The sequence below is a fragment of the Falco naumanni genome, chromosome 8, assembly GCF_017639655.2.
Source record: "Falco naumanni isolate bFalNau1 chromosome 8, bFalNau1.pat, whole genome shotgun sequence".
Taxonomy (NCBI): domain Eukaryota; kingdom Metazoa; phylum Chordata; class Aves; order Falconiformes; family Falconidae; genus Falco; species Falco naumanni.
The window spans coordinates 26434381-26455555 of NC_054061.1; the positions used below are offsets into that span (position 1 = coordinate 26434381).

Sequence of the window (21175 nt, forward strand, 5' to 3'; positions counted from 1 at the left end):
TACTGTATTTTAGCATACAAGGCAAACCCCAGATCCAGAACTACTCACTGTTATCAGCCATGAATATTTATCACTGTGTACTATACGTACGTATAGTAATTACAGCAGGAGGAAAAAATATCTTTCTTTACAATTAATATTTGTAAACGTTTATGAAAGTACATAGAAATAAATAAGACAAACACATGGCCTAATTAAGATGAAAGGCATGACAGCCCTTGTGATTTGTTCTGAAAAATAAAGAATGTTAAAATAGTATGACTGAATTATTTCTGTAAACACTTCAAATAATGCTCTATCTAGAAAAACCTTAATTCATGACATATATTATCTATAAGAGGTTTTGACATTTGTACATTCCATGTCAAAAAATTACCATTAATTTATTATTTATTATACTGTATACTGTCATACATTATCACTTATTAGTATTTATTGTTCAGAAATTCAGAGTCATCTATTGTTAGTGGGAAATGCATTTATATCTGCAATTTGTGTACTCTTGGTCTAGTGATGAAAATGCAACTTCTGCAAGTTGATAATACAAAAATGTGTAATAATAAACAAAAATAACTAGTCTGTTTAACATTCCAGGCATTAATAATGCTGTTTGATATACACTTTGCAGTTGAAAAATAACTTCAAGCCAAACCTGTGGACTCGTCTGAATTTCTGGAATCTTTATGACAGAGGAACTGAAGCCCTCAGGTTTGATCTTGAGGAGCTTGAAGACACCACCATCTCTGAAGCCCTTGTTTCTCAAGGTGGATGTTGTTCATGGGGATGACCCCTCTTGTCTTCTCCTTGGCCTTTAAGGAGGCAACATAGAGGAGCAGTGTCCGGTACTTCTTACCCAGCTGTGCTTGCCCTCGCTAAAAGGATGAGCTGCCCCTCATCTCCCTGCAGATGGTTCCCCCAACTACTTGTGTCAATTGCTATAAAATTTTGGTTGGTTTCTGAGCAGCTAGAGGAGACACAGCCATCCACAGTGGCGTGACTACATTTTACGGTTATTGATGGTGATTTGTTGGGTTGTAGTGCCTGTGTGGTCTCTGGTGGCCATGCCCCAAACAAACCCCTACTTGGCGTGAAAATCTGACTGTTTAACACTGCTGTCTGATACTAGGCATCCCAACTGACATTTCAGGAAAAAGTTTATAGATACAGTATAACTTGAAGCTCTGTGAGAATAAAGCAGTCACTGCCTTGTGAGAAGTACAGTGGGATGTGATGCCTCCAGGTGCTCAAGGTTTCAGTTCTAGATTGGTGCAGCAATACTTCATCCAGCATCATGCTCCCCTCTTGAAAGATGAGTGAATGTCAATTCGGTCAGTGACACCTAATGAACAGTATTTTTTTTTTAGCACTCATTTCCCCAAAAAAACTCATATTTGTACTGATATCTAGATCTAAATCTGTTTTATTGCAAAACTGCACATGGCAGATGAAGAGCGCTCGTACCTCTTCTTGGACTGCCAGATCTTCAATCGTAAACTTATTTTACTGTGAATGTAGTTGTTTTGCAGCAGAGATTTATGGCCTCGGATTTTGTTGGCAGCACAGGAGAGTCCCTGTTGCAGCTGCAGGAGCGTACCCACAGTAATCCTTTTCCAGGGAATGCTGCCTTACCTGTGCTGCAGTGGTGGCTGTGTCTGCCAGTCCTTCGTGCCAGCGGAGCTTCTGCCAGGCAGAGGGAATATTCCGTGACAAATCAGATACTGTTATAAACTGGCTTTGTGTTGTGAGCCTGGTGAATTGGAGAGTTCAGCCTCCATAGCCATAGATACATAAATATGCCCTGTGTGGTCTCCCAAGGGGAAGGCAAAATGTGGTTTTAGTTAAGTTGCATGGGAATTTAATTGAAAGATTTAGGGCGATGCCATAAAAGAATAAATCATGGTTACGTGACACAAAGAAGATTTATAAAGCAAAATAAAAATACTTTAGCACCTTCATTTTTATAATTTGCGTGATATGAATGGAAACCTGTATTAGTCATTTTGTCTGCTGGTAATTAAAAAAAAAAAAAAAAGCAAAGGCTTCTATATTTTATTGGTTTTCAGTCCTTTGGTGTACAATAATGGGGAAGACGGTAGCAAAGGTCAGAGCGTTCTCTGGACGCGTTGCGGTTCTGAACCTGCATGCATGCTCAGCTTCTTTCCTGGGAATAGTGGTATGAATTAAGCACACGAGTAGTTCCTGGGAAGTCAGGACTATTCAGTGATTCAGATTAAGGACAAGCTTAGTGTAAGACCGAGGCTTACGTGGATGGTGGCGGCCCTGAAATTCGGCCAGCCTCCGAGGCGGTGAGGCTACGGTGTGCGTGGTGGTCCTGCTCCAGTGAAGAATTTAATTTATTACACAGTAAAATACTTGGGGATGTTTTGGGGAAGGAGGGCTAGGTCAGTCATGTTAGAAATGTGACCTTCAGCGCAGGTTTTGTGAGGATTCGCCCAGTATGTTTCTTGCAGAGGACTGTATATATTCTACGTTGTAGTGTTGATAGGTCTAGATAAGAATACCATAATAACAGTTGAAATTTAGGGGGTTTTGTGAGGTGGTAAGTTAATGATGTAGCTGTTAATTTGAATTTAGCAGACGTTTTAAATATAGGTTTCTCTTACAGAGACAAAAGTTGCAATTTAAAGCTCTTTGGTGGTCTAAAAACAGCTTAATTCTCTAGTAGCATGGTAATAAGTACTAATCCAGCTTATACAGTGATTGTAGTATGTCATGTTTGTGAAAGATTGCCTAACTCTGCTTTCTCTGGGTTTTATGTTAATTTTTTTAAATTAAACATAAAACCTTATAACATCTTTATGCTGAGATAAACTGTTCAATTTAACTTGTGCTCAAGCAGCAGCTGTCAGGAATTATCATGTCTCAAGCGTTCTTGCCATCACCTTGTGTCTCTACCTCCCGGATACACTCCGTAGGATGATAAGGCTCACCTTGTTAGGATTTATTACTTAAATAATAACCCGAGGTAAAATGAAAGTTGATGTCACACAGAATGACAACGGACATATATTTATGTCGCACATTACATTATAATAAACTTCCCTTTCTTCCCCTTGTTATAGGTGCTAAATGGAAATACACTCCAGCATATCCTCCAGTGCCCTGCGTGAGTCCATCAGCTGCGTACGTGGCTGCTCTGTGGGCATGTTCACGGGGACTCGCTGTCAGGTGTTATTTAAGCTTATAATGCCAGAGAAATTGGTTAGTGCTGGTAGTTAGCAGCTTTTATGCCAGTAAAGAAACAAGTGTAAGAGCATCTCAGTTGTTGGGTTAAATTCTGGAAGTGCTGTGAAGTGATGCGAGTGAATCGGGGAGGGTGTTTTTAAATAATATGACCACTTAAATGGCTTTAGTTTTACTCTTTTCTCGCTGTAAGAAATGTAAGCAGTGTCGTTTCAGGCTCTAAAATCTGAACTTGCTAGTAATTGCAACAGTTTTCTCTCGATGCTGGTTTGTTGATGAGCAGGGCAGTGATAAGCAACCTGCTTGTTAGTTGAGTCTTATCGTTTTCTGCTTACAGGGGAGAAAATTTGGGTCTACCCCTTGCAAACTTCCCAAGGTGCTGGCCTTTCTTGCCAGCCTCTAGAGCTCTCTGATGATGCTGTTGAATTCCTAAGAGTTGTCTGAAGCTGGTGCTCAAACAGTTTTTCTGTCCTGTGGATATAACCATCTTTTTTTTTCATATTCTTCTAGTTATTTTGTCGTTCATCTGAGCGAGTTCAGATACTTGAGCTACATGGTTTTGTTCAAGCTTAAATCTTGGCTCTCATCTCTCACCGTGCTCCCCATTGCCCTTTTCTCTCCAGTCATCATGTTAACCTTGCCCCCCCCCCCCCTTCTCTTTCCACTTCTGCTTTTGTGCCTTGCTCTGCACTGCTTCCCCTGTTTTTAATCCCAACGTGCCATCTCTTTTTTTCCTCTCTCCCTTCAAACGCAGCCAAGTTCATAGATGTTATCCTGCATCAGTTCAGTTTTCTTCCTAACTCATGGCAGAAAGAGGTTTTCTGAAAAATGAGTGAAGGAAAGGATAAACTATAATGTAATCCAGAAATCGCCAAAATTTGTCCAAGCAACCATTTCATCTCGGGTTTTGGAATATTTGGGATAGGTTTTGTCCTGTTCATGTTTTCTTTGTCACGCTAGTGCTAAGCTGGCAGCATTCCGAGCAGGGGTGTTGCATCGCCCATCGGAAGCTTTCTGCTTTCACTGTGGTGGCACCCAGGTCGTTACGAGGTCCGGAGGTTATTACTCTTTGTGACAAATAAGTGATGACTTATGTAAAACTATTTTTTTTCCCCTCTTAGTATGGCTTGTAATAAACCCGAGCTCGTATCTTAATTGGCATTCTGTTTGACAGTCCCTTTAGAACAATCAAATATTTGATGAACAAGGCAATAACATTCATCTCTTTCTTTCGTAAGCCTTTCAGATTAGCATTGACTGGGGTTGATGAAGATGGATACAGAATCTGTTCTCCAGGAAGCATTTGTTCTGTAGATACAGATTATCTAAGAAACGGTGTATGTTAGCATAGGTGGGAGTATGATATACATATGTATATTTATGGATGTTTGGAGAAGTGCATGAGTTTTAAGGTTGACAGCCAGACTCAGAAGTTTATCATATTAGTGATGCTGGGTTGGCAGCAATCTTGAACGTAAAATCCATGTAACAATAGGAGGAATGGGAATAAAATGGGATAATGAAGAGGAAGAATAGGAATAAAAATAGAAAAAATAGGAAAGATTTTGAAAGAATTTAACACTGCGTAAATCAATTCTGAATCTGAACCACTAAAATAGCAAAAACAAAAAAGTTGGAAACATGCGATGTTGAAAAGTAATTTATTACAGCTTAGTGTTTTATGTGCAATAAATACCTGATCTCAATATTTTTGTAATCCCTTGTGATAAGAAATGTCTTAGCACAACTATCTACAGCTCTGCAGTTCTCTGTAGGTTCAGGATTCCGTTTGCTTGAAAGCAGTGCTAGCCAGGGGACAGGAGATGCTTGCATGCTTTTGGTGAAATGCAGGGAAATCTGCCACCGGTTACAGTAGGGTCACGATGTCATATTACACATTTAAATACATTCATTTTCTGAGAGCCTGGTTAGTTATACGAGGCTAAGAAAGCAGCTTGTTAGTGTTGTTTGTGCCTGCCTGCTTTATGTAATTGAAGGATGTTTGCAGTGTTGCGGACTGTGGAATAGGCAGGAGTGCTACGGCAACGCCGGGGCGCGAGGGTAGAAACAACATTTCATTATAGAGGGTACCTAATAAAAATGTGAAAATAAAACAGAAAAAGGGTGAGTAAAAAACCCCAAACAAACAGGAAAAAAACCAACCAAACAACAAAAAACCCCACAGACTGTACTAGATAAGTGCACTGCATAAATCAAAAGGGTTTATGTCATAACACGAACATGTGCCATTCCTGCTCATATATTGAATTTCAGTAGTCGGTTGCATAAAGAAGTAAAGTGTAATGAAACTGGCAAGCAAAGTATTCCCTAGTCAGCCTTATCTTTGTTCCATTTGTCCTTCAGATACAGCTTTTCTTGCCTTTTTCAATAAAATCCATCCAGCTTTTTTTTTTTTATTTTGCATCTCTCTGTAACCGAGCTGGGAAGACCAATGAGATTCGGTGCTTTTCTAGTTGGGTTCTTAGCAGCTGCTTTTTAAGAGATCAAAACTTTGAATGCTGCTACATGGTATTAAGGCTTAGCTATTGATGTGTCCCTATAGGGGTTATGTTTTTCTTGGGTGGGGGGGGGGAGAAGGGGAAGGGGTGACCCCTGCTAGCATGCTCACAGACAGTAAACACTGCTCTCCTTGTTTTCCAGGATCCTCTTTGCAAGCTCGGTGCTTAACCTGGCTGAACTCACTGCCCTCCGCCCTGACCTTGGCAAATTGAAAAAGGTCCTCTACTTCCATGAGAACCAATTGGCATATCCTGTCCAGAAATGCCAGGAAAGGGATTTTCAGTATGGATACAACCAGATTCTTTCATGGTAGGTGTTTCTTGCAGCGCCTCACATTACTTACGGTGTCCTTCTGTCTACAGCCTTGTGGCTTTCTAAGCCTGAGTCGTCCTCCTCTGTATAAATGATGACCCTGTAGCAAACAGAAGTACCAGCAGAGTCCTGAAGAGAGGTTGACAAAAGTCCTGTGGCAAACCCGCTCTGTAAACTCATCTCAATTTATTCTGTCAAGTCCACCAATGCTCTGTTGGGCCACCACAGTGTCCCCATTAGCGGTGGGGATTTTGACCTGTGTGTTGGCTGTAAGCAAGATGCTTTGTTTCACAGATGCTTCACAAAGCTGCAGCTAATCAGCTCTTGCTTGGCCATAGCTTTTACGGCATCCAACTGAAATTATATAAAGGGTTTTAGGGAAATAAACAGAAATTAAAATGTACTGCAGCACTTTTCTTGTGAAGAGAGGGCAGTAAACATACCAGATAAATCCTTATATTTCTTTCATCTAGTATTCAGAAATTGTGCAGTGCTAAAATACCCAGACGTTTTAAAGGCTGTGGTCCTTTATTGTTGCTAAAAACAAATGTATTTCTTGAATCTGAGTTAATGAAAGAAGTTAATAACAGCAACACTGAAAAGCTTTGTGGTTAGGCACTGTACAGACCTAAGTGAAACAGCAAAACTCAGTGGTTTTGAACTGAAATAAATTCATTTCCATCATCTTTCTCACCTGTCTGTTTGTCGGAGAATTATTAGGAAAAGGGATGGAGCATTTTAAGGTACAAGTTAAGCTTTTTCTTCTTTATAATGTAAGCCGGTTGATACTAAAATTTCTCAAATAACGATCTGTGTATACTCTGGCCATTCTGTAGCTGCTTCTGCAACAGCATTTGTAACACGTTTCCCTTACTGAGCAGTAAAGATGAGGAAGTATAGTGAAAGATCTTTCGGAAACAGTAGCAGCCATTTTCAGATGTTAGAACAAAAAGATGTGTTTTTTTGGCACTGGGGCAAGGAATTTTTTATATATATATATATATTGCTTTATTCTGGCAGTGATTTTTCACGCATCTATTGTAAGCTGACAAATATTTGTCCTCAAAATATGCATTTTTATAAGAGAATAAAAGCATCTTCTTTTAATAATAAAAAAAAAGATGGGCTCTATAGATGCTCCACAGAAACCCCATTTTTAACAGCAGATAGGAGCCATCTCCTCTGTACCGTCTGTAACCATGTAGTGGTCATCTGCAAGGACATGCCATCTCCCCACCTTCCCGACCTGTTAGAAAAGGGAAAAATCTATCTTTCCAGCTTTGCACGGAGGTTTTGGAGATGATTAAAATTAGAGCTCTTTGAATCTTGAGGTTGGTGCTTTGGATCATTAGGGAAGGAATTTTTTTCTTTTTTTCCTCCCTGATTTAATACACTAACTTCTAGAGAGTTCATATAATAAAAATCACACTTTTCAGTGATGCCTGAGATTGCTTTTAGCTGCTCGGGCAGTGATGGTGATGGGAGCTTTCTAATTTGCCAGTGATATGCAGAGCCTGCAGGAAAAAGGTGGGCAGATTAGGCTTCACGCACAAGAGAAGCAGAGATGATGGTGTTGGAGCCTTTGCTACATGTCAGAGAGCAGCAAAGGAACGTGCTGGGCTCCTGCGCTGCCTCATGTCATGTGTAAATCAGTGCAGAAAAGATAACTGGATCATTTGTCCAAAAACAAGGAGACCAGTGGGTTAAAGACCATAGGTGGGGAAGAGTGGGAAGAGGGTGGGATTCCAGAAAGCATTTCAGCACCCACAGTCTGCTTGGAAAGGATTATTTCTCTCACTAATGTTGGAGGGGGTTTTGGGGTGTTTTTCTTTTTTCTTTTTTGGGTTTTTTTTTGGGGGGGGTTGGTTTGGGGTTTTTTTGGTTTTTTTTTGCTTTGCTTTTCCTGCTGACTCCTGCTGCTTTGGTGAGCAGTGTCAGTTCTCTTTCTTGACCAGACAGCACTGAGACACAGTGGGGATGAATGACAGCCTCTCACCTCAAATATACTTTTCACCAGCCTGGTGACTTATGAACATGTGTCCTCAATGTATCTTATGACCCATAGGTCTGTATTACAATATATAACATATTGAGAAAACCAACCGGCCATAAAGCATTTCTTACCTCCATTAGCGGTGCGTGTTTGCCAGTGTAGCTAAGATTGTGTCAGCACTTCCAGGATAAACTTCCAGATATTTCACGTTTTTTGATAGCTTCTCATTTTTTTAAAGCTGACTCTAAGTGGAGAAGTAATACCTACATTATCGTTTAACTGCATCTTAAAATTATTGATCCGGTTGATTTTCAAACACGGCAGTAAAGAACAAAACATTGCATTAACGTGCCATTTTTTTTTCAAACTTCTTTGTACTGTTTGCTGTGTGGTTTTTTTTATATATATATGGTCAATATACTTTCAATCAGGATTATGTATGCGTAGGTTAAAACACCACTCCATTTCTCTTGTTCCTGCTACCTGATGCTACCTGATGGTCAGTTGAATGTATGTTAACCAAAGGTACGTTGTCTTTCGGTATAAAGGATTATTTCTAAGGAAATTTAATTTTCTTCTAAGTTTACTTCTACAAAAGTCATTTTACAGTGGACCTTATCTGTTTCTAATGCTTGTAAGAGATAATGACAGTAATACTATTCTTACCCTTTTATGAATAGGAAGTAGTCCACAGATAGAATAGGATGTGCTCCTTTAGATGAATAATAGTAATTTATTACTTAGTTACAAAAAAGTGAAAAACTATTTCAAGGAGTGAGTAGACAGAAATCAAGACATTTCTGATTACGATACATATGCTGCTCCTAATTCACGTGAAAAGGCTTTTCTTAATTAGCATGCCACTTACACCTTTCGTTTGTTTATGAGACTATGTATCCTGTTTCTACTGCACGGAAAATAATTCTCTTTTGCGGCAGCAGTATGTTCATTAATCTTAACCACTTTTTACAGTTTGGTTGCTGATGTTGTGGTGTTCAACTCTGCTTTTAATATGGAATCGTTTCTTACATCCATTGGAAAATTTATGAAGCTGATTCCTGACCACAGACCTAAGGATTTGGAAAAAATAATCAGACCGAAGTGCCAAGTTCTTTATTTTCCAGTCAGGTTTCCTGATGTGAGCAGGTCAGTACATTTTCCACGTCATAAATTGCCTCCAGCCTGTCAAAACTCTCTATTTATGGTGACGTTCTAACTAATCAGCTAAAGCATCGTTAATGAAAGAGTTTGATAATATGCAAAATCCCCTAATTGATAAATGTATTTCAATAATCAGAGGCTATTCAGGCAGCGTCTGATTTGCCAAGCTTGTCCTTAGCGCGTGTCGTACAGACGTGTGTTATTCAGGATGAGTGATTTCCCCCTTGTTTTAGTGATTTCCCCCTTGTTTTAGTCTTGAAGGAGTTGGCTGCTTCTCAGCTCTGTATATATTTGTACAAGGGAGGTCAAGGAGGAGAAAGAAATGCTAGAGAACAGTAAAAGCGATAAGCCTGTAGTCAAGACGCTGTATTTCCCTCGGTGTGTTGTGGTGGGATTTTATTGCCTCCTCCCTCCCCTACCTCTTCTTTTATTGCTTTCCAGGTAGGCACAGAGCATCCCCGTCGCAGGGCGCAGACTTGCAGATGTTGGCATTAGCTGCGGCGGGAGTTGCTCTTCAGTCTTCCTCGGTTACTCTGAAGGACGTTTTTTATTACCCTCGTTTCAAAGCCCGTCTTGAAATTAGTGGTGGGTTATGTGGCTCAAAGGGAACATTCGCTAGATCCTTTTCACTTTTGATTAAACCTGGCACAATTGTTTTTCCTGTTATAAGGGACTCTCCTCCCACCGAACAGGAACTGTGCTTCAATGGGACCGGCACTAAATAGAGTATGATTCTGCAATTTGATTATACTCTTAAAACCAACATGATGCTGGGAATGCTTTTTTTTGCTGAAATAAGGGTGGAAAGTACTGTAATGACTTTGCAGGAGTCCAGCTTTTGATCTGATAACAAGTTCTGGCCACACTGGAGATCTTTGTCCCTGCCCAGCTCGTACTTGCAGTTATTTCAAAGGCTAAATACACATATGCGTTAGTAGATCTTGTAAAGAAATAGTAAATATTCTTTTTTGTAGCTGGGGTAGAAGGTTTTCAGTGTGGGAGCTGAGGTCATGCACTCTATTGATGGTCGCGCTGCAAGGTTTTGCATTTCAGTATCTTGGAAAACTTTAAATTCTAATGCACTGATAGAGATTGTTTAGAAATCAATGTCTACAGTTAAGTCTTTAAACCTGTTTTTTTGGCAAGTGGGGTTAAAATCCTCCAGTGTTCCTTTGGGACTTGGCCGCCTGGATGGCAGTGGAGGGCAGTACCTATATATCTTTGAGGATCTACTATTACTTCTTAGAGAGATTTTTTTTTTCCCAAGAGCGAAGCAATGCCGTGAATGCTCAGCATATTTGATATCAAGCCATTTTAAAAGGGTCTTGTGGTTTTGGCATACCTTAGGAAGTCATGTGGCCCAAATGTAGTTTTGGAGATGAAGTTGTGATAAACCCATCTCATATATTACATCAACTCTTTTGGACTTGTCAACCCTGGCAGATGGGGTCAAACGAGACCTGACAAATTGGTCTGAACTCATACAGATGGTGATCATTTGTCCAGAGCAGAAGGTGATTAGGTGGGTAAAATCATTAGACCACTACCCAAACTGGTGAAGTAGAAAGATGTCACATCTTGCTGTGTGCTTTTCTTAATGTCCCACTCCTCTATTAATCTCATCCCACAGAACAGGACATGTTTCATGCTTTTGTCGTGGCTCTTGCACTTGAAATTATGTCGCCAAGCTATTTTCAGCAGTGATGGACCAAATCACATGATGGTGTTCCTCAACAACCAGGTGACTGTAAAAATTTCCCAGCAGAGCAATTGGAAACACAGATTAGCATCACCTCAATTATTTCTGTTACGGATTTTACCCAGCGACTAACTCTAGGTGTAAAATCTGTGTTTTCTTACACAAAGCCCCCTATCACAAGAAAAAAAGTCAGAAGAAAGTACTGCTTCTGTGTAACTCTAAGGTTCTTGGGGTTTTGACCTTCAGCTGCAGCCAATATTTACTATTTCTTTACAAGATCATTTTTTACCTAATGTTGCGTGCACCTGTGGCAATCAAATGCTGTTTTTTTAATTTAGATTGTGCTCGTATAGTGACTGAATGGAGATTGAGGAGAAAAAGGTTAAGAAAAATTGTGGCCAAGCTAGAATTTATAAAGCAAGCTCTTAGCCCAGAGTGTTTTTCAAGTTATTTTCAAATGGTAATTTGCTTTATCCAAACCAAACTCATACAGTGTAAGTAAGTGATTATTTGCATGACTGACAATCATTTCAGTGCCTGCAGTCTTTTTAAAATGCATAATTTTGTGGAGATGTTGGGAAAATATTTAAAAATTCTGAAGGCAAAATAACCAGGGTGGTTTGGTTGTGTGTGTGTTTTTTTATTTCTTTTTTCTTTGACCTCTTTTACTTTGCGTGTGAATGTCTCAGGGTGTGTTTGTGTCTGAAACATAATCTTTGTTTGGATTTGGGAGAGAGGTGATCTAAGAAATCATTCTCGTGCATGTGATGGTGATCTTTTAAAGATTATTTTAGATTAATACTGCAATTGTAGGGCAAAATAAAATACATCTGACCCCTTGATCAAAACCAGAGTAATAAAGGAGCGTGTCACGTGAGTTAATTCTATAGCATATCTACCTTTTAATGTAATTACTGTAGGTGGTGGGTGCACAAACTAGCACAAGCAGCATAGTAAATGATCACTTAAAAGTGAAGGTAGGAAATACTTGTGAATACTGTGAGGTACCATTGTACATGTCTGTAATGTGTATTTAAATATTTCAGATGGGCATCCCATCACTGCTTTTCTTCTTCCGAGAGGAAGTTATCAATGCTTTTTTATAAAGATTTGTCTCTCTAATAATTATTTGTCATGAGGGCATGTGCGGGTGTTCCCAGCGCAAACCACCAGACTGTGGTCCTTATCTGACAATGAGAAGAGATGAAAGGATTTGGGGATTTAGCAGAATAAGAAATTTGCTGACCTAATCCTCCTGTTTTCTGGTTCTGACAATGACTAGCTTCTATGTCGCACCCCGTGGTGCCACAGCTACTCCGTGTATGCTCACCCTCTTACCATTTCTGACTTGGAGTTCTCCTCTTCGTACATTCGGATGAAGTATATCATGTACAAATACTTGTCCGAGTACTTCTAAGCTAGAGACAAAAACCCTCCTGGTTAAGTCTGTCGCTCCGTACTGCATAGGTATTGCAAGGGAGGGAGGCTGGTAGCTGATCTGATGTGCCATATGTGCTGTGTATCAGACTGGGGTTTTATAACACAGTGAATTAAATACATCGTAATTCCCACTTATATTGTCATTGGCTTAATTTCAGTATATTTTCTTTTGTAATGTAAATAAAATCCTAAATGTTACCATCTTTTTTTTTTTTTTTCTATACAATCAATACAGTCTGATATAAACTGTTTCCGCTTTTGTAGTGGGAAACTATTGTCCAGGAAGACTGTCCCCTTTCTACTGGTGTTCTCTTTGGTACTTGTATCTCCGTATGCCAGCAGACCCTGCTGGAACACCTCTGCAAGGTCTCTTTGTTAATATTTTGTAGGAATTCTCTTGGTCCATCTGCATTCCTGCTGTCTGTGGCAGTCGGCAAAGCGGGGTCAGATTAAGTACTCCTTGGAATTCATTTCCATGAAAATTGTAATATAGATTTTGGTGATTATTACTATTCCTCTGATTGCAGTATGTCTTTATTATTATCACAATGTGGTGGGAAAGGAAGATGGTTTTGTAAGCAAGAACAAAGTAGTGTTCCTAAGAGCTCCAAATGCACATTGGACTAAGGTGGAATAATATAAAAGAAACATGAGAGGATGAGGATTACAGCAGAAAATAAAAATAGCTTCTTTTAAGTGGAACTTGTTAGTGTCTTGTACTATCTGCATTACACATTTTGAAGTAGAATTAAAGATTTTTAGACTGTTGTTTCTTCATTTGCTTTTATAACTTAGTACAGTTACCAGGACATTTTCAACCATTTGATTTTTGTATTTTTTTAGTTATAGTGTGAGAGAGGCAGAATTTGCTAATTTAGGGAGTACTTTAGGGCCAGTCAGGGGAGTTCCTGACTGAAAGCAAAAGTTTTTAAAAGATGCTGACAATATCTCTTGTATAGAAATGTGACTGTCATGTGTGGAGGAGCCTGTTTTGGGGAAATAATAATAATAATAATAAAAAAGTAATTGCATCACTTGGACCAGGCTTGCAGAGCTGAACTGCAGACCTCTGTTTAGAGAACTGAGAGGCTCCCCCTTCCTCTGTAATCCTAACGCTATAAAATAGCTTTGCTGTGCTGGAAAAATACAGATGTCAACAAGCAAAGACTTGAATCCACAAGAGCCCAAAGCTATAGATGGGCACAGGGGACGCGTCTGCGTTGCACAGAGCGGCGCTCAGCAGCGGTACCCAAGTGAGCTCTAGTGAACTGTCTTACATATGGGAAGCATATACCTTAGAAGAGCAGTTTTTGGCTAATTAGCCTTCCAGTGAAGTAGCATACATTAGCTTAGGTGCAGTACTATGCTAATGAGAGTGATTCTGGCACTGAGGCTAGCTGCCGCCTTTGGTGGTGGCTCAGGCATCTCTGTGGTGCACCGTGCTCTCTCTGGTAGGCATCGCCTCCCTGCCACCACGGTTTATGGGTAGTTAGCATAATTAGAAAATGCCAATGGACTGCTCCGACCTTGGGGCTTGCTGCTGAAGAACTGGGTGATGGAAATTACTCCCCTGGATGTCTTTCGTCCTCACCTGCCGCAAGCAGGTTTTGAGGGTTGGTGTTGGCACGCAAAGAGTTGTGCAACAAGCATGAGGGATGCCCTCAAGATCTGGGACACAGCCCCTGTTGGGAGGAAAGTGCAGTACAGGCTGAAAAGGGACATAAAATAGTCTGTCAGTTCTGGAGTCTTTGGCAGCGGGTCGGTTTCCTTCTGCATCTCTGGGATGAGCGCTGACAGCAGGCATCTGCACCTACAGCAAGGGCTTGGGTGGCTGAATGAAGGGTGCCTCAAGCGTCTGTGTTTAGTGGTGCTTTCTTACATGGTGCTTCTTCCACATGTACATCGTGAGCTCTTGGGGAGGTTGGGCAGCGATGCCGGGGTTTCCGTTCTCGCTGTGGATCATAGAGGAGTAGCTGTTGCCCCAGCCTGGTGTTGGAGGCAGAACATGCCAGTTTTATCCCCAAAATATTTATCCCCAGAACTCTCCAGCAGCAGCAGACTGAGAGTGCCCTCCTGGAGGAGGGCCTGGCTCAACAGTCTGCTGGGATGTATTCATTTTGCAAAACTTTCTAAAAAGTAATTTATTTTTATCTATTCAGGGCCAAAAATAGTTTTCCTGACTGTCTTTTATCTGTCGTAGAGGTATTCCACTAAATGCTGTCATAATAACCATTTAGTCTCAGAATTGCTCACAACGATACTTAAGCAGAATTCTCTGTGCAACCTAGTCTTTTATTAAGTTGGGTACTGCTCATGTTGCATACAACACATTCCCATAAAACTTGCATTTTGTATTTACAGAGAAATTTCTCTGGAGAGTTAAGGTCTTGTAAAACATTCTTGTTCTACAACGTGAACGAATTATTATACTCTGGGGCATTAAAAGTGAAGTGTACTGAAGAAAAGAATTTTTTCATTAAAATGCAGTTTATATTGATAAAACAGATTACTAGCATTTGATGAAATGTGAAACTTGGATCTACCCGTATCGCTAAATCGCCAGTAGGTTTATTTTGGCAATAAGAATAGTATGTAATGTATATCAGGACCAATCATACAGTACCTGTTAGTTTTGTATTAGATTAAATTGTCTTTCACTAAAGTACTTGAAAAAAACCCCTACTATATCTGTATCTTGAAGTAGCAGAATGTGGTAACCAAGAATATTAGAAAATAAAAGCTGTCGTGTTATCAGTTTTGGCACAGTCATTTATCAATCAGTATTTTAAACATTGACAAGTGGTAATTTAATAGGGAATGACCCTGTTGGCAGGAAGTTCTAATGACAGATGATGCAAACTCATTTATCACTATGGGGCTGTGCTGGCTTCTTACCTTTCTCAGTATCACAGCTCATATTTTCCAAGTCTGGGATGTGAGAAGCCACAAAGGGCAAAACCTGTGGCACCGAGCCTGTAACCACTCCCATCTAATCTGATTAACCCTTTAGCTGCAAATTTCTCTGCAGTATAGCTGCTAAGATCTAAAAGTTCTCATACGGATTTAAATGCCGTTGGATTTTTCAGTAGGATTTGCTGTAATACTTGTAAGCACTCAGCCATCGTCAGGTTTTTGGAGATGTTCAAGTCGTGTCACTTGGAATGAAAAGTTGAGACACACTAGTACTTGGCTTTCAAAAACAAACTGCGTTCTAATACTTAATAGCACATTTCATTAGCAGGCATTAAAAATATTACATGCGGTGCCCTATACAATGGGCAGCCGCTATTATTATTATTATCTTTACTACGCGAGAAGGAAATTGATGCATTCAGAGGTTTAATTGATTCGTGCATATTCATGTGGGAAGTCGGTGGTAGAGTCATGACTGGACTGGATTATTATGCACTTCCATGCATAATAATTTCTCTGCAACTTGTAAAGAGCGTTGACTACCTTACTGTAATAAGCGTGGGCATTTGAAGTTGAGGGATGTCATGGGAAAGGAGAGGAAAATGACACCTTCATCAGTAACTGGTATGGATGGAGCTTTTAATTCTTTTGGGATTAGTTCATCTATAATACGGTAATTCTGCTGTACTTACTCGGGATAAGAATAATAATATATTTTTACTTTGTAATTCCCACAGTTGCTGAAGTTTTCATTGATTTGGTACGATTTGGTTTCCTTTTTTTTAAAGCATAATAAATGCCCTGCTTTGGGCTTCCTCTTCCTTACCTCAGTTTTCCATCTGTTCTTTCTCTTTCCCTTTCACAACAGAGTCTTCCTCCTCAAGGCTGGGATCGGGTTAAATATCATCCCTGTATGGGACACGATATTTTCTGCATTCCCATCAAATTGTAGTAAGAATCAGTAAAGTTTAAATTGAATCGGTTAAAATTGTCATGGCAGACTTTAAAGTAAAGCTGGTTTTCTTCTGTTCAAAATGGAAAAAGGCTGTTGATTGATGGCAGGGTCCTGCAAAGTGCTAAATACCCTCATTTTCCCTGCAGGCGCCGGGAGCTGAGGGCACTGGGTGTGAGTTTGTTAACCCGGGTGGGAAGGGCTGGCACACACAGCTAAAGGCTGGGGGGTAGCAAGTGATGTGGCTGTGTCCAGTTCAGTTCCAGTCCACATGAGGGTACCAGGCTTAAATCTTTTGCTTGTGTGAAAGATGTTTTTTATAGACAAGGCTGTCCCTGCTGAATTTTGCATTTCAAAATACTGCCCTTCAACGTTTGAACAATTCCATAGTTTTTATTATGAAATTCATGAATATTGCATAGAAGTGGAGGTGGGTTTTCTTGTGTTTTTCTTTAAAGTGATTTCATGCTTACAGGATTGTAACAGAGAGGGAAGCAGTCGTGTTGGGCATATTATTTCTTAGTTGCTACATGAGGCAGTGACAGAACTTTATTGCTTAAGTATTCCGGATATTTGTTCTTGGACTGGAAAGGAAAAGAAAATAGGTGATATGCTAAAATTTGCAGAAAAGGTAAGGACTAGGAAGGGATATCTCAGTTTTTAGAGATTCTTCACTGAGAATACAAAACGTTTTCAGAAAGTATTTTTAGGAGAGTGAAGGGATCTGTTACCGGTCGTAGGGGAATGGCACTACCTTTAGAAAAAGCATGCTTCATCTTGAATGCAGCATTAGTTTGGGGGGCAAAACCCCTAAACAACCAAAGCCTCCCAAAACAAGAGCAGTGGAATCGGTAGCCTTGCAAATTGTTATTAAATGTGAAACTCAAATTTTAAGTGGGTTGGATCTGCTTCAGGCACAGTTGTCTGCTGGATTGCACACAACCAATTCAAGTTCAAGTTAGAGGTACTGTTAGATGGCAGCGTCAGCAGAGAAGATACAAAGATATTCTATAGGAATTTCAGAGAATAAAGAATAAGAGAACAAAATTATGTGACGGAATACCTAAAAGTGCAATTTTAAGTTTGAAGAGGAAGCTTGAAATATAGCTCCCCAGTCCTATGGAGATGACCTTTATGTAATGTCTAAGAACAACTTAATACAGATGTTTTATTCATATGTAACCAAATGGGATGAAGTTAATTGATTTTTAATTTTGCCAAATCACAGATAATTTCTTTGTTGTGCAAGGAGTGGTTTAATCTGTTTAGGTTTCTCTTTTTTTTTCCCATGCATTTGCAGATATTTAATATTTTATATTTTGGACATTCCCCCTGCTCGGTTGTGACTCCCAGATGAAATAATCCTCCTCTTCTTCCCTTTAAATAATTCAAATAGCATACATTTAGAAATATGAAAATCCCAACGTAAACGTACCAGAAGTACTTTTAAGGTAGGAGGCTGTTCAGCTTTACTGTGGGAAAGATGCATGTCTAAATAGTAATGAAGGTTCATCGGTTTGGGCCTTACGAGCAGCAAGAAGTAGGGATGCTTGTTGAAGGACTATGGGAGATCCAAGTCTAGTAGCGCTTTCCCAGCTTTTTTTCCTCAAATATGTATGAGAAAAGATCTTTGAATTGTACTGCTTTTTTGTGATGGGGTGGTTTGTGTGCTGAGAAATGGGTGTTTGCTGGAGAGGGGGTTTGGGTATTGTATAACAAGACAGAAATATGTTCAGTCTGCTTTTTAAGCAATCTTATAGGCACTAACTATAGCCAAGAAGAATGAATTAGATGTTAAGTTGAATCAGCCAACCTGTGATTAATTTTAGAGTGGATTCCTCATAAAAATGTGCCAGTTTCCTATAAGCTGGCTCCTAAGTAGCTCTTGGGTCAGGCTTGCAGAAAACCCCAGGCTTTGTCCCTGCCATATGTGTTTCCAGCCCCCCGTATAACCTTGGGACTCACCAGCAGACCACATTATCCTTATTTTTGTTAATGCTCAACGAGCCATGGGACTAACAGTGTGTAGTATCTCGCCATCATGCCAGAGCCCTCATCTTTCCAATTCTCCCTCGTCAGCCCTTTTTGCCTAGAAACCAGACCACAGGTGTGGTAGTGCTGGTTCTGCACCGGTTGAAGAGACTCTGATTTAATTTCTCCAGGATGGATTTGATTTTAGGTGTCTTCCCCCTCTCTGTGCCAGAAATACTCACCACGGATGCTCTGCAACAGGGTTACGTGTCTTCATTTCTATGACTTTGCCTCTCAGAAAAAAACCCTAAAGCTATTCACATCAGTGTTCTCCTTTAAACCCTCTAAGCATTTTACATCTCCAGCTGATGGTTCTCATATGTGTTGGATAGGGAAGCAAGCAGATCTTCCTTCCCTTGGTCACTTTTGTGTGCTAAATGGTGGGCCAGTCTATATGGCTATGCAGGTAAATACATAATGTAAAGAACATACAGACATTTAGTGAGCTTGCTCCTGGAGATGCACCAAGCAACAGTATAGCTGCTTGTACCAAATTAAAAAAAAAGCTTACGTGATTCTCATACACAATAGAAAAGATGGTTTTTTTAAATATACAGATTGGTGTGTCTATATAAAGCACTGAAAAATTGTATGTTGTTCTGTCACCCATGTTCAAAAAAGATTAATTTAAACTGTGAAACAGGTATAGAGAATTGCTGCTAGGATGATTAGGAGAATCTGTATTATGAGAGCAGATTAAAAGAGTATGGTTCACTTGTCCTAGCAAAATAAAGGTTGAGAAGGGGATATATGTTAATCTTTATAAATACAGTCAGAGGATAAATGCCATGAAAGAGGAGGAATTATTTAAGTTCCAGGATAATCCTTACAACATCCACTAGGTATAAATTGGTCATTATTAAATGACTCAGACTGGAAATGGAGAAAAAAAAAAAAAGGGGGTGGGTGGGTGTAGGACAGTTGTTTGTTTTGGGCTTTTTTGTTTTTCCTGAGAAGTGTTTAGTTTTGAAATGACTGTGGAAACGCTATTGAAATGTAATTGGAATTTGATAAATTCAGAGGATGGTTAGCTAAACAAGGGAGGAGTAGTGCCAGGCAGTTGCAGATGTTTGCTATTATGATATCCCTAAAATCAAGGTGAAAAGAGACGGACTATGAGATGGTCACGTACTGCCTTCAGTCTTGAGATCTGAACTGGCCTGTGAAGGAGATCATGTATTATTTCCAGCGTCTTTTAGACACAACAGATCACCCCTCTGTTCTGTGTACTGTGCACAGCATTTATCTTCTATTGCATTAATCAGGTGTTTCATAAATGAGCAGTGTCCTGCAAGGTATCTCTTGCTCCTATGTTCAACCACTGCATTTGGGATCAGGATGAATTTTTATTACCCAGATTCGTAATGACTGTGGTGGGGAAGGAAAAAAAAAAAGTTTTTGTCTGTCTATGTGTACTGAGTTCATCTGGGCATTTTAGTGCTTTCGAGGAGATGCACGTTGTGGCCGGTGCGTTTGGTCCCTCCTCTCCTCTTCCTTTGGCACCCTGGGGGTTTTGAGGCATCTGTGTTCGACTTTATTGTTTTGTGGTAGCCTGAGCATCCCTCGGAAGACAAGACAAACTGAAGTGGTACCAAGGGCTGCCAACCACAGTGCTTGGGGAAAGCATTAGGTGGGATGTGCTTCAGCAAGAACTGTCTTCCTGGAAAATTTGAGTATCGTGGCATTGTAAGCATTCTTCTTGATTTTTGCCTCAGTTTACTTTTGCTCACTGAAGCATTTGGATAAAATTCCTCTGCTGAGCTCATTGAAGTCAGAATGAGTTTATTTGACCTGTCTTATTTTGATGAGTCTCTATGGCTCTTTCCTTCTCATCCTTGTGTAGCGTAGTTTAATGCTACAAGTGCCCCGATCTGTGCTAGAAGCAAATGAAGCACAGACAGAACTTTTTATGCAGTAATTCCTTTCAGTGAAATTTTATCTGTCCCTCCTCAAGCTTCATTGCATGTCTTTTGGGTTTGGAGTTCATTTATGTTATCTGCCATCTGATTTTGAATTACCGATTTTGAATTATGTGACTATATATGGAAAAGAGAGGGTTTGACCCTTTTTGGGTGCCTGAACTTGTCTGCCTTTTGTTGCCATTAAAAGGAGGGGATTATCTGTTAGGATTCCTGGTAACCTAGTCATCAAAAAAAAAAATAATAAAAAAGGCGATAGCAGGTAAAAAATTCTCATGTGTTTTTTTTTTTTTTTCCCCCCTAGTGAAATCTTGTATGATATCCATAAAGTTCCATAAAGTGGCTCAGTTTTTATGACATTAAACCAGTGTACCTTTGGTTCTGCAAGCAGCTGGGCTCTTTTCGGAGTTACTCAGTGCTGAACTTGTTGGTTCATCTATATGTTAGTGACTTACTATTCTGCAAGCGTCACTTCATTTGGGCTAGCAATAAGTCCTGTTCAGTCACTGAGCTGCAGAGGAATGTTCAAAGCTGCAGTGTGCATTGGAGTCTGTTTGTTTGCAGCAGATGATTTGCCTAAGCTTTGATGCGCAGTCACTTTCTGACATTTGTGTATTTCAGCAGTGAACAATGTAAACTCATTTTCTGAGCACTTTGATTACTTGCACATAGCAGTGCCCATGGCATGTGACAGAGAAGAGCACTCTATCCACTAATCAGATAGATATGCTTCAAGCGTATTTACACAAAATAATGAAAACAGCTGTTAGATACCTTTAAACTTGAGTGTGTTTTGTTATTAATCTACTAGCCCGTACACATGACACTATAATTCTTCGCTCACTCAAGTTGCCTTTAATGACACAGTAATAAAACGGAGAGGGATGAAAGTAATGGAATTGTAGAATGTAATGCCTCAATTGTTCTACAGTGTCTTCCTTTTTGCCAAAATAAACCACAATTAGGTCCATATGGTGTTTTGAAGTTTTCAAGCAATGACCCTAATAAAAAGTAATGAATTTCTGACAAAA

At 39.8% G+C, this 21175-nt stretch overlaps 1 protein-coding gene across 15 annotated transcripts in view; it reads left to right on the forward strand.

Annotated features, from left to right (window-relative positions):
* Window positions 1-21175, forward strand: part of GTDC1 (glycosyltransferase like domain containing 1) — a 184418-nt gene that overhangs the window by 86287 nt on the left and 76956 nt on the right. For 9 of the 15 annotated variants that reach the window (XR_005829238.1, XR_005829239.1, XM_040602993.1 and 6 more), the window contains 2 exons: window positions 5866-6033; window positions 9002-9175. The exons of 1 other annotated variant lie outside the window; for it this stretch is intronic. Coding sequence is in view for 11 of the 14 variants with exons in the window: in XM_040602993.1 (XP_040458927.1) it covers window positions 5866-6033; window positions 9002-9175 (342 nt within the window). In the remaining 3 variants the exon portion in view is untranslated. Of the gene's footprint in view, window positions 1-628; window positions 765-4122; window positions 4556-5865; window positions 6034-9001; window positions 9176-21175 lie in introns of those variants that run through there. 5 more of the 15 variants (XM_040603003.1, XM_040603005.1, XM_040603006.1 and 2 more) reach the window with 4 other exon arrangements.